This window comes from Sceloporus occidentalis, unplaced genomic scaffold, assembly GCF_023333645.1.
Source record: "Sceloporus occidentalis isolate IW3139 unplaced genomic scaffold, rSceOcc1.0.p SCAF_3, whole genome shotgun sequence".
Lineage (NCBI taxonomy): Eukaryota > Metazoa > Chordata > Lepidosauria > Squamata > Phrynosomatidae > Sceloporus > Sceloporus occidentalis.
In genome coordinates this window covers 186,578,238-186,591,618 of record NW_028316983.1, presented here as the reverse complement: position 1 = coordinate 186,591,618, position 13,381 = coordinate 186,578,238, and the positions used below count along the sequence as shown (strand labels likewise).

The 13,381-nt window shown below is 36.5% G+C and overlaps 1 protein-coding gene across 1 annotated transcript in view; it reads right to left on the bottom strand.

The window, feature by feature from the left end:
• Positions 1-33: 33 nt before the first annotated feature.
• Positions 34-13,381, bottom strand: part of LPIN2 (lipin 2) — a 53,897-nt gene continuing 40,549 nt past the window's right edge. Inside the window, exons 13-20 of the mRNA XM_089517127.1 lie at positions 12,422-12,501; positions 11,210-11,354; positions 8,673-8,821; positions 7,648-7,734; positions 6,999-7,151; positions 4,949-5,063; positions 4,329-4,432; positions 34-3,943 (exon numbers count right to left, since the gene is read on the bottom strand). Coding sequence (XP_089373253.1) covers positions 3,799-3,943; positions 4,329-4,432; positions 4,949-5,063; positions 6,999-7,151; positions 7,648-7,734; positions 8,673-8,821; positions 11,210-11,354; positions 12,422-12,501 — 978 coding nt within the window. The 3' untranslated portion in view covers positions 34-3,798. The remainder of the gene's footprint in view (positions 3,944-4,328; positions 4,433-4,948; positions 5,064-6,998; positions 7,152-7,647; positions 7,735-8,672; positions 8,822-11,209; positions 11,355-12,421; positions 12,502-13,381) is intronic.

Sequence of the window (13,381 nt, the reverse complement as noted above, 5' to 3'; positions counted from 1 at the left end):
CAACTTCAAAGGTACACAAATGACAAGATCAGGTGAGGTTTTAGTGTCAATTTTATTAAATACAACAAAATGACATTTTTCTTCCCTAACAGACCCAGTCTTTACAAAAACACTGTACTGGAATGTTCACTGATCAATAAGTGAGTAAAATTATGTCAAAGCAAAAACTGTAACACAATTATACAGAATTTACTGAGGCGTTCTCTCCTCCCTAGCATTCAGAACCAATCAAAATACAAATTTGTTTTCAAAAGCAGTCTCTAAATATTTTGCTGGTTAACAAAACAACTTCCTTAGAAGGCTAACCTCAAAGCCATATGTTCAAATACATCTGATATTTTCCTTTAGTTGTTAGGAACTCCAGCAGCTATATTTTACACCAACAGTTAGCCTACATCACACAGTCATACTAAATTAAACTGGATCCATTAGAATTTTCCAATTCTGAGTCATGTAATTTATATCAATAACAACACAGTAATATTTTTAAAGAACTACACCAGTTCTTCTGTACTAGGAATACTTTTGTATGAGAGTTTCTCACATCCATCCACAGGCACACAGGTTCTCTTCTCCAAATACTAGTTTGAACACATCAAAGAAAAAATAAATCCCAAACCTTAAATGGTAATATAAAATGATTGTTTTCTTGCATAACAAACAGAGTTTGTCTTATTTATTTTTACTAAATGCAGCAGAAATTTTGACTATTTCCCACTTCTTCTTTAAAACTGTCATATTTACTTTAAATGACAAATTTTAAGTAAATAATTTCAGACGTGCACAGAAGCTGTTCAATACACTTCCAAAGTAAAAGGAAATGTATTTTCAAAAAGATCCTTAAGACGATTGTTCATAAACACAAATCTCTTTCACAGAAAGAATAATGTAACATGCTGATCTGAGATAGATGAAATACTTAGCTTAGTTTCCCAAAAACAGATCCAAGCCATTCATTTCTACTACAGCAAGGAAAACAGACCAAAGATGAGCTCTAGTAGACAGTTTGCCTGTCAGCATCAGGGCACTGTATACCACTGTTCAGTTCTAGAATTACTGAGGTAAAATCCAAAATGAGTATCTAATGTCCTGCATAGAGATACCTAAAGTGAGATCAACAGAGCATAAAACAAAAGTATACAGTTCTTTAGATGTGCGTGCCTATTTATCTAAATTGAAAGTGTTTGGATTATGATGGCTCAGTAACTTACTTCAGCATTAAACATATAAACTCTGTTTGTCTATAATTATGAAAGAAAATCTTTCCAGAAGCTTTTTGGAAATTCTTAATGTTCAAGTGGCAAATACAGATTGCTCCACTCTACTTGTCTCAGAATTACTACTACTACTACTACTACTACTACTGAGAGAGCAATAGCTATTAAAATAAGTTAGGTATTACTGAAAGTGTGGAATAAATTATTTGGTTTTGGAATGTAGAGGGACAGAATACAGGCAGACGGCAAATTTTCAGAATCCTTTACAGAATACAAGGTCATACAAAAATTAGCAAATTTCACATACTGATGAAATTCAGCCAGTATTGCAGATTTTGAATTAGTAGACTTTTGTTTTTTGTACTCAGCTGAGAGATTAAAGTATAATTTTGGGATGTGGAAACTTCGGCCCAATATGCTGAAGAACTACAATTCCCATCATACCTAACTTTGCCCAGGCCAGCTGTAGTTGAGGGGAACTAGACCTCAACAACAACTGGAGGGCCAGAGATTCCATAGCTGTAGTCTAATTAGAAAGTAATTTCAAACACATCAGCACAATCCAAATACTGCTTGTTTATATAAAGTTTACATGGATGATTTAGTGCAATCTCAGAAAAAATGATTGACAAAACAGCCAAGATCCTGCTTCAGGAAATGTATGTGTACCATCTTGCTACATTTCTAGCTATGTCTCCCTTGTAAGCAGCTAAAACATGGCAATAGCCACCTGCAACATGGTCATTTCCTTGTTGTCACAGGAAAGTGGGGCGGGGGGGAGAGAATCAGTAGGGAGACAAAAGCTATTTTCCTGCATCTGGAAGTCAGCAACAGGAATCTGCAGGACTTCTGGGAGTCCCCAGGAGATGCTGGGAAGTGACATCATTGGAGTGCATCTAGTTACAGGAAAACAACTGGGTATGTCCTTACAAACTCACACTCTCCAGCAACCTGGGAATAGACATGCTTTTTTGGGAAGGGTGGGGCAGCTGCACTGCTTACATGGTTGAGGGGGGATTTTGATCTTTGGGTGGTTGGAAGATAATTCCAATCTCAGTACTGGCCAAAAAGTGACTTGTGAGGGTGCAAGCCTCAGTCTGACTTATGCTAGTGTAATTAGCTAACAGGATGCTAGCTGGCATTTCTAATTCTGACGCCAATATATTTCCTTTACAAATTCACTATGGAGCAAGCCAATGTTTTGGGCACTGTGAGAGAGCCTAATGAACCTAGACCTCAGGCACTTACCACCACACCTGGCTCAACATAAAACCAGAATCAGTAGTAAACCTCAAAACTGAGTTAATTCATACCTGGCAAATAATGTACAGTATTAATACATTCACATGAGAATGGATAACTTTGGCCCTCCAGATGTTGTTGTACTCTAACTCCAATCAGTTCTAGTCAGCACAGACAATGGTTAGGGGCTTAAGGAAGCTGAGGTCCAACAAAATTGGGGAGGTTGTAACTCTTAATCTTGGATTTACAGGGTGAACAGGAATATTATCTTCAAATAATGCCAGCACTGAATCAGCACTCCATTTGCTGCTGGATTCACGGTATAAGTGACACATAAAAATTTAATCAGAATATCTAAACTGACACTTATAGCTGATACATAGTACATTTCACTGGATTCTATTGTGAAACTGAAAAACCCCAATAGAAAGATCTGTAAAGGCATAATAGTACTCCCAGTTTTAAAGTCTGACTATAGACATTACCTTTACTATAAGATAAGAATTTATCCCTGAAAAGTGCATGTATATGTTGCCTACTGATGATACATTGCACACATACCAAAGGCAGTTAAGAGATGTCAACTGTACTGTTGTTGCAGCAAAAATGAAATATCGATTCTATAGATTCCAATTTCACACAGCATCTTACAAAACATAAAATGTCACAAGTAACAAAAGGCAGCTCAGGCAGCCCACTTGCTGTATCGTTTTGGTTTCTTTCTTACCAACTGCAAGAGGCAAAGACCACAAAGTGAGTGCTAAACAAAGTGCCATCTCAACTAAAACACTCAAGTTCTTCTAGACAAAAAATTGAGTGTCCATTACATATTAACTTGTAAATTGTTGAAGAGATTTTTAAGAGTCCTGAATTATCAAAATCTCATGTTGTACCTGAAATAGTGTAAGTGGGTATTTAAACACTAGATATACTTCTTATAATGCACCTCATATAGTTTTTCCTATCATTCTATATTGTGCCTAATATAATCTTGCCTATCAGTTCTACAACATTTTCTGTTTTCCTCCAAGATGCTATAGTAAGAAGACTAGTAAACAAAACATTACACATATCGACTGTGTCTTGTATGTATGAAGATGCAAAGCTGCCCATAAATTCCTATTCATTTTTTGTCTTCTTGGTGGTCTACTATTTCAAAGGACAATTATCTTTACAATGCTTTCAATCATTCAGTATAAACATCTAAAGAACAAAGAGATATCAGCCTTGCATTTCACTGGTTGGTGCCAAACCCATGATGCTTCCTGTATTTAATAAGACACATGGCACTGAAAGTAGCCTCTCTGGAAAAAGGTTCAGTGTGAACAATGGACGTTGTTCAAGCTAAATCATCTACGTTCACCTCTGGAAGCTGTTTTCTCCAATAGCAGAATGAGCTGAATTCTGGGCATACAAAAGCAGAGTTCTGTTCTTTATTAAGAAGTGGAAACATATGTTCCACGAGTTCACTCAGTCTGTAATATCTGTGTTCAAAAATAAATAATAGTTATTAATTATTCTCATTTTCAAATTCCATATTCAGCCTACTTTATAATGCAATTTCTACTCATTCATATGCTCCGCTATGTTTAATGGGAATTACTGTCAGGTAAGTGTGCACAGGACCACAGCCTTAACCTAGCCATCTGAGTCTGGTTCCGAGCATACTTGCATGAAAAGAAGCCCTTCAAAGTATACATATTTCCACTCAACAATGTCTAGTCACAATACTAGAATGCTGGTTACTGTCATTTTAGTCAATTTACTGTTTTACACAGGATTTTACATATTTTCTTTAAAATCTGAATTACACACCATTCCTATACAAATGATTAAAACAGCTTCTCTTTGCTTCAAAGAGGTACTTACGTAGATTTGTTTCCCTTTGTTTGTTCCTGAATTAATTCACCCTTTGGGTTGACTGTGAATATTCTACAATCTGGAACTCCAACTTTCATGTAGGCGTACACGTCCTGAATGCCACAAAATATATCATCATTTCATTTTAATCAAGAGACTTTGTCACCCATTTTTAATCTCGCTGACACTACATCATAAAATGTAGAAGTGAAAAGAAGTTTTTCTTCCATAAACCCCTTTAAGTCAAAATACCTTAAAATGAAAACCTATGTATTTACTTCATATCTCCCAGCCATAATGGAAACAGTTTCTCTATTGGAAAAGGTAGCTTGGGAAAGCATCACCACCTGCTAAGTCCAGTATCCAAGTAGAAAGAGCCTTGTTCAGGACTCCTACCCTTTTCTTTGTTTGATATAAGCTATAAAGGACAAATAGACCAAATGAAAAAGAAGGAGAAGCCAAAAGAAAACTAAAGTTGCTAGAGACTGTGGTGTGATTTCTCACACAGGCCTGAAATATCCTAGCCTGTCAGATTCCTTATGAAATCTGTAATAATTTTTTTTTTAAAAAACACACCTATATTCCCATTTAGCATTTCTTTTGCTTGCTTTACCATGATGAAGACTTACATTAGGTCTGTTCCCAAAAGCAGCATAGAAGGGCTGTTCACATGGTCCAAACAAGTTCTTGATATCATTTAGACACTCAATTTTAAATTTCTCTGGCTTCTTTTCTATCACTTCCCTGGGGAAAAAGAATACAGATATATAGGAAAATAGTTCCAGGCACTTTTTCTTTTTTGAAAAAGGCAGATCAATACTTTTTAATGATAAATCAGCCCTTTCCAGGAAGGCCAAAGGCTATTTAAACATGGTGTAAAAACAGCTAGGCACTGAGGGTGCTCATAATAAATCAGTGAAACTATTTATTTAATGCCCTTTTAATTCCCCTTTCAGCACTTAACTGCTTGCAACTTCTGGCTACCTTCTTGCATTAATCTGGAAGGATAAGCCATAGCTCAGTGAAAGAGCACACATATTAAATGGTTCAATCCCTGATATCTCCAGTTCATCTATGTCACGTGTATTATAATACGTGTTTCACGTGTATTGTCTTTTGGTAATCTTTACAACCCTGTAAACAAAAAGCCTATATACAATTCCCATATCTCCCCACCAAATACAGTGTGGAGAGGTTTTTTTCTCTAGGCTTGTTAGAGAGTTGGTGACAAAGTCAAATTACTTCCATCTTCTAGTGATCATGCTAAAACAAGAATACAAGAAGCACTTTTTAGGTTCAGACCAGGGTCCAGCAAAGACTACACAGTCCTCAAATGGACCATGATATACCATCTGTCCACTCCTGTTCTAGACTAATTTTTGTATTCAGTATGTCATTGTGACCACCACATTACAAAGAGTTTTTCTCCTGTTTTATCCTAAATAATTTGAGGCTTTTCTTCCCTCAGAACTATTTCTCTAACTATTGGTCCTCCTACTTTCTTCAGTTTCTTTAATATTAAGTGTTTCTAATTTTCTTAGTAGCTACTCTTTTGTGAACAAGAAGAGAATAACTTTTATTTACAGAAATAACGTGTGATGCTATCTCTTTTGGTAGTTATTTCTCAAAGTGTGTGGTTACAACATGTATTTCACTTAACTTGTTTCAAATGGACTCTGTTCTAGTTCAGTCAATAACTTGTTACACTTCAATTGTGTTTTAGTTCTTTACACATACCTTCCACTAAAGCTCATTCATTGGGAGTATAAATCCTATGAAACTCTACCTTTATTCATAAGTTACAATTCCTCGGAATAAGGCAGATATGAGCTTTCCCTTTACTGGCTCTCCACTTCCCCCAAAAGGTAAAGCACTTGTCCCTCCATATTTGTTAGGGTTGGGGCACAAGACCCCCATTAATATGGAAAGACCACAAATAACAAAAACACCATGTTTTTAGCTGAGAGGACACCTCTTTAGGAATCTCTAGGTCCTCCAGTGCAACTCTGTGGTCAACATCTGACAGACACCGACCACAGAATTGCACTGGAGGAGCTACAAATGCCTAGTAGAATATTCTCTCTAGGAATCTCTAGGTCTTTCAGTGCAACTTTTAGTTAAAGTTGACCACAGAGATGCACTGGAGGACCTAGATATTCCTCAAGTGAACATATTAATCAAATCTGCAAATATCAAAGCCACAAATATGGGGGATGAGTGTATTTTGAACTGATTTCACAGGACTTCCTTTGTCCTTTTAAATCCTTTTCTCCTTATATGGGAGTCTGAATCCCATTCAGGCTGAAACTTTATTTCCAACTACCCTCCTGGCAGTTCTAAGACACACTCATCCTTCTTAACAGCTCCTCTTCCTTTTATAGTCATTCATCAGGCAGGCGCACACCTTTTTGCCAGCCTGACTCCAACTGGTTGTTCTGAACAATCCATTTTGCCAGTGTTTCTCCAGAGTCAGGAATTTGTTTGTTTTTAATTCAATGCCACATTTGACAGTACACAGGTGAAATATACAGTTTGTTAGGAGCATCATGTAATATGCAATTGTACAACCAAATCATCATTGGTGTCAAAAGTAGTTATTTCATTCAGTTCCTTACATGATATTGTACAATCAGTTATAAAGATGCTAAGATATACTTTGTTTACATTTAGCTTACATACCTATGAAAAGCAGAAAATAAACTGCTAGGAGACAACATCAATGGACCCTTGGGCAAGATTGTTCCTTTGTCATTGACCCAGTGCAAGTATCCTCTTGTCATATCTGCCATTCCAATGGCACGAGCAGAGCAATACAGAAATTTATAGCCATTCCTAAGAAAGAATAGAATGCTTAGCTGGTGTGTTAAGTCAGAAACATCTCTGTGATGAGGTTAACTTTTAAAACATTAAAATACCAGATCAAGCTGGATTTATTAAGATTGAACAACCCATCAGGCTGCATTAAACCTTTTTAAACCATTACTCTCTCTCTCTCCCTCTCTCTCAGCTAGCATGAGAAGAAAAAGAAACCTAGCAAGCTTTCTTTCAGATCATTTGACTGACATTTTCTTCTTTTCAACTTGCAAATTCAACATCCGACTCATGCTTGCTTATGTTGTTATCATAAGAATCATAGCAGAACTGCCTTAAAACTTCCAACATATTTCTATATGGATAACTTTTACATCTGAACTGCTTTGCTTACTCTACAGTAAAGAACTTTAACATACATCTTTCATCAGCCCAAACCATGAAAATATGTAAACATTAAGTTCAGGCTTTTAGCTATTGTCATGTACCATAAATCTTTCATAAGCAATATACTCACTCATTAATAGCATGATAGAGTTTTGCAATACCCTGATGAGTCCAATCTTTGCCAAGCTGTGGGAGAATTTGTCCTAAAGCATCAGACCTAAACCAGGAAAAGTTAGAAATAGAACAGTGTGAACAAACATTTTAATTGAACAGAGTAAGAACAGCTAATGCCAGCTGACAGAGCAGTGACGAAGAGCTCACTGCACAAAAGACAGGATACCAGTCTATCTAATAAATAAAATTAATATTCTATTCAAGATACACCTACCATATTTCTTTTTCTAATTAAACACTTGCCTTCTCTTGCTTATACTGTTAGCTATAAAATATAAAACTTTGCACAGAAGTAGCTGCGAGGTAGGAACAGAAGAATTTAAGTCAAATTACTTGGTTTTAGCACAAAATCTTACAGTAGGGTATGATGGACTGCAGGACAAATGCCCAGCATATAACTGGCCAATCACACCCTTTGAATACTGTGAAGGGATGCTGAAGGAGAAGGATCTAAAATGAGGAGGCTTGGTTGTTTAACCATCAGATAGAGAAGGAGTCCAAATGAGATAGGGAATATGGTTGATCTTACTAAGTTGACAACTAGGGAGGAGAAGTTGGTGGTTAAGTATCTGAAGGGAGAGTATGGAGAGTTTTAAACAGAAACAGTTTTTTACATTACAATAAGTACTGAGTGAACCTACAAGCTTGATACCATTAGCAGCTTTTGATTCAGTAAACTGTTGTTGTTCTTTACACCTCTGTCTGATTGTTGAAGATTTTAGAGGAAATTGGTCATGCATATACAAAACCAAACCTAGCACAGAACATATTCATTGGTCCAATGTTTAGTCAGCTCAGGGCCTTCAAATAATAAAGCCAGGGAGTGGTTTAAAGGGTTTAGGGACAAGATGAGGGATGGGAGCCCAGGGTCGGTGTCTGTGTGAGCAACCTGATCAGGCTGATTATAGAGATTATTCTACATAAATTAGTTTAACACAACAATGCAATGATTCAGTAGAGTAAAACTAAACTGTAGCTTACTTAGTTATTGTGCCATCAATATCAGAAATAATTATTTTGTCATTCCAGTTCCATAGATATATTGTCCCTGCACAACGGCAGGTTCCTTGATACTGGGTTGTAATGCTGAACACAACATCATTTGGTCCATCTCTGAGCTTCAGTTTCTCCTTTAAAATAAAAAGAAACAATAATGTTAACAACAACAAGACTTTTTTAGTTTCTTTCCAAAATACTTCCTATGCTGATGCCAAAATTAAAACATTCAGATAATACATTGAATATTTCAAGCTGGCACCATTTCCAGATCTTCGTGCAATAATTGTAAATGATGTTTAGAAAATCTACCATCTATAAACAATATGCTAAAGGTGGTAAGGGAAGCAATCACTTAATGGTGAGACCTGAATAGTGAGCACACAGGAATGACACAAGTCACATCTCAGGATTGTACCAGCACCTGCCTTCTCCAGATTAAATGAACTACCACATCCAACACTAGGGTGGAAGCAGAACCAATTTATTCTATTTTATGAGATGCATTCATGAGGCAAGGGTACCAAGCATGCAAGCCAGTAACATTTGACCAAAATAAAAGTTAATACACATTTAAAACTGAAGTGTCTATCACACTAAAACCTGGATTTATTCTATTTGCTTTTCAGGGCACTAGGAACATTATGAATCTTCTAAAATTATTTTCTACTTTCTAGTTATTTCACTTAGCATAAGATGACAGCTGTTACATGCTAACCTTAACAAATATCAATCATTGGCCCGTTACAGACCGCCCAAAAGGGGCAGTCTTGGGCCGCTCCCGGTTGCAGCGCGGAGGAGTCGCAGCAGCCAAACTGCACGACTCCTCCGCGCTGCAAAGGAGCGTGAAAATCGCGCTCCTTCCGGCAACCCAGAAGAGACGACGCAAGTGCCAAAGCACGCACTCGTGGCGTCACTTCCGGGCCACAACGTGCGGACGCAGAGCGTCTGTTACGTCAAAATGGCGGTGGCCGTTTGGAACGGCCGCCGCCATTTGTTACAGACTCTATCCATAACAGGGTAAGGGGCGTCTGGAAGAGACGCCCTTTTTCAAAATGGGACGTCCTAAGGACATCCCTTATGGCGGTCTGTAACCCGCCCATGAGTCAAATGATAAGGTAGGTCAAATGATGTATCACTATTACCACTTCAAAGTACTGTAATTACCAACTTAGCAATGGGATAAAACATTATTTCCCTCAGCCAAAACATACTTTTAAAAAACATATAGTTGTTGCTATAATTTTGTTATAATGTGTTTTTGATAGTTATATGCCTATTTTCCTATAATCTGTGCCTATCATCAGAAACATGATTTTTATCAACGATTTCCTATCACTCAGATCCAAATTATGGAACTAAAGAAACATATTTCTGTTTTCATCCTGGAGAGAAGTGACCAGTGGGGTTCCACAGGGTTCTGTCCTAGGCCCAGTGTTATCTGTATCTTTATTAATGACTTGGATGATAGAATTAGGGGTATACTTATAAAATTTGCAGATGACACCAAATTAGGAAGAGTAGCTAACACCTCAGAGGACATGACCAAAATTCAAAATGACCTGAATAAACTGGAAAGTTGGGCCAAAGCTAACAAAATGATATTCAACACAGAAAAATGTAAGGTACTGCACTTAGGGCAGAAAAACGAAATGCATAGATATAGGATGGAGGACCCTGGCTTAAGGAGACTATGTGTGAAAGGGATCTAGGAGTCCAAGTAGACCACAAGTTGAACATGAGTCAACAGTGTGATGAGGCAGCTAAAAAGGCCAATGTAATTTTAGGCTGCATCAATAGAAGTATAGTGTCTTTGGTCAGGCCCCTGGGATATTGTGTCCAGTTCTGGGCACCACAATTTAAAAAGGATGTTGAGAAACTGGAGTGTGTCCAAAGGAAGGTGACTAAAATGTTGAAGGGTCTGGATACCATGCCCTATTTGGAATGACTTAGGGAGCTGGGGATATTTAGCCTGGAGAAAAGGTTAAGGGGTGATATGATAGCCCTGTTTAAATACTTGAAGGATGTCATATTGAGGAGGGAGCTGACTTGTTTTCTGCTGCTCCAGAGACTAGGACCTGGAGCAAAGGATGCAAGCTACAAGAAAAGAGATTCCAGCTCAACATTAGGAGGAACTTCCTGACAGTAAGGGCTGTTCGACAGTGGAACAAACTCCCTCGGCGTGTACTGGAGTCTCCTTCCTTGGAGGTCTTTAAGCAGAGGCTGGATGGCCATCTGTCGGGGATGCTTTGACTGAGAGTTCTTGCATGGCAGAATGGGGTTGGACTGGATGGCCCTTGTGGTCTCTTCCAACTCTACAATTATATGATTCTATGATCTATATTGGTGTAGAAAGATTTCTTTGGAGTTGCAAAAATTGCCCTATCAATTCCAGTATTCAATTATCCTAGAAACACCACTATTTGTTCTTGTTCTTGTTTTCTCTCTCTCTGAAAGTTTTATTGAATTAGATACAGAATTACTTAAAATTACAAGGGCACTTAAAAGAACCAATCACTTACAATTTGATCTGAAGACAACCTAAGAGACTTTTTATAAGAAGTCGTATTTCCGTGGCTTGTATGTTCAAGTGAAGAATCTATTTTTAAGGATTCTTTCAGTTCTTGTGATCCTTCATCATCAGTAGAAGAATCATCATTTAAAGGCCTAACATGACATTAAAATAACAGCATATCAGACACTTCAGAAACAATTTAAATATATTTTCATACATTCTATGACATGCAGGACTCTTTCTGAATAAAACTTAAAAGATAAGCATATTTTCCAGCTTGAGTTTAGGGTGGCAATGAAAGCAAAAATGCTGTTTCCCTTCATTATGAAAACAGATGCCTATATGCCTTTGTAATCAATTTAGCCTTAGACACAATGGGCAGAGAGGATTTTAACTTTTGAAATTAATTTTTATTTATTTTCTTGTTTAGATTAAATTTTATTAACATTTAGAGAGAACAATGTAATGTACAATCAAAGTAATAAACAATCAAAGACAAAGAAACAGAAATAATGAAAAAAGGAGAAAAAGAAAAAAAGAGATACAGTACAACTAATATGCAGTAGGTCCTTGACCTGTCCCCCTCCCCAGCCTGACAGTAATTAAAAGAAAAGGGGAGGGGGGAATTTACCTTTACACTTTTAATTACATAATCCTACTAAAATTACTATAGCCATAGCCACTGATTATTACATCATTATATTACTTATTGCTCAAAAAATCCATACATTGTTTCCAACATTTCCAATAAGCTTTCAGTTAGCTTATCCTTTAGACCTCACATTAATTTGGCTGCTCAGCAACCTTAAAAATCCATTCTTCCATCGTCAGTCCTTTACTCCAAATTAGAGCAAACAATATTCTTGCTGCTGTTTTCATGTACTGAAGAAATGATCCATATTTACTACCCAGTTTTTTTATTCAGTTAATAATAATTAACTTACTTAATTATAAGTTAATATTCTTTCACTGCTTCCTTCTTTTAATACTTTCCTATTATTCCTTTCTCACACTAAGTCAGACTATTGGTCTATCTACACTGACTGGCAACAACTCTTCAATGTCTCAGGGATTTTCTCAGTGATACCTAGAAACACCAGAAACTTTCTGTATTAAGTGAATATGCGTTACCACTAGGCCATAACCCTTTCTCAAATTATTCAATAGCAGATTCCTATGCTATTGACTCTAAAAACAAAATGCTTCAAAATAAACATACCGACTTTCAACTTCTTCCTTTGCACTGGCTGATGAGTCATTTTTTGGAGCTTCAGATTTCCCTTCCTTTGCCTCTGGAAGCTAGTATATGAAAAGCACATTGAGACCACATCAGCACAGGACAGCATTTAGTACTGCCACCTGAACAGAAAGAAAACCTGCAGTATTTCTGATTGACATGTCAATCTAGTTCCAAAAAACAAACAAAACAAAACAAAACCCCAGCAGTACTTACTGATCAATTATTTGAAATCTACTTCAGGGCCAGTGATTTCATTCATCATACTTCACAAAACTTAACTCTTTCTTCGCGTAAGATGAAACTGCATGTATAATTAATTGCTAAACCAAAACCAGCTTGCAACACTTATTGAACAGGCTGCCAGGTTATTGTGCAAATAACAAGTTATAAATTAATATAGAAAAATAAACCATTCTGTTCCTTAGCCAAAATAAGTTTTTAATAGTTTATGCAGAAAAAGATTTTTTTAAAAAAAGAAAAATAGATTATGCAAATGTATTTCTTTTCTAGAACAGGATCAGCATTACTTGATAGCAGTCTTGTATTAAAATTGTTGGTTTTAACTTGATACGTTTATATTAGAGAGGTGACAGATAAAAACAATTAAATAAAATTATTATTATTATTATTATTATTATTATTATTATTATTATTAGGTCTTTATGCAATAAAGAACTAGATTTTAAAAAAGACTCATGAGCTTCTCACACCAAATTTCAATGGGTATCATGTCAAAATATGTTATTCTAAGAATTTCCCTTTTCCAGCTCCACATTATTGGCTATAAAGTACTGTCATTATAAGATGACATATGTACAATTTGAGTTCTACAAGGAAGAGGGAAAGAATTCTGCTTTGTTACTTCATTAGAAAAAAATCAGAACGGCTTCAAGACAATATAATCAAGTATTTAAACTGAGTTAAATTACACTTGATCAC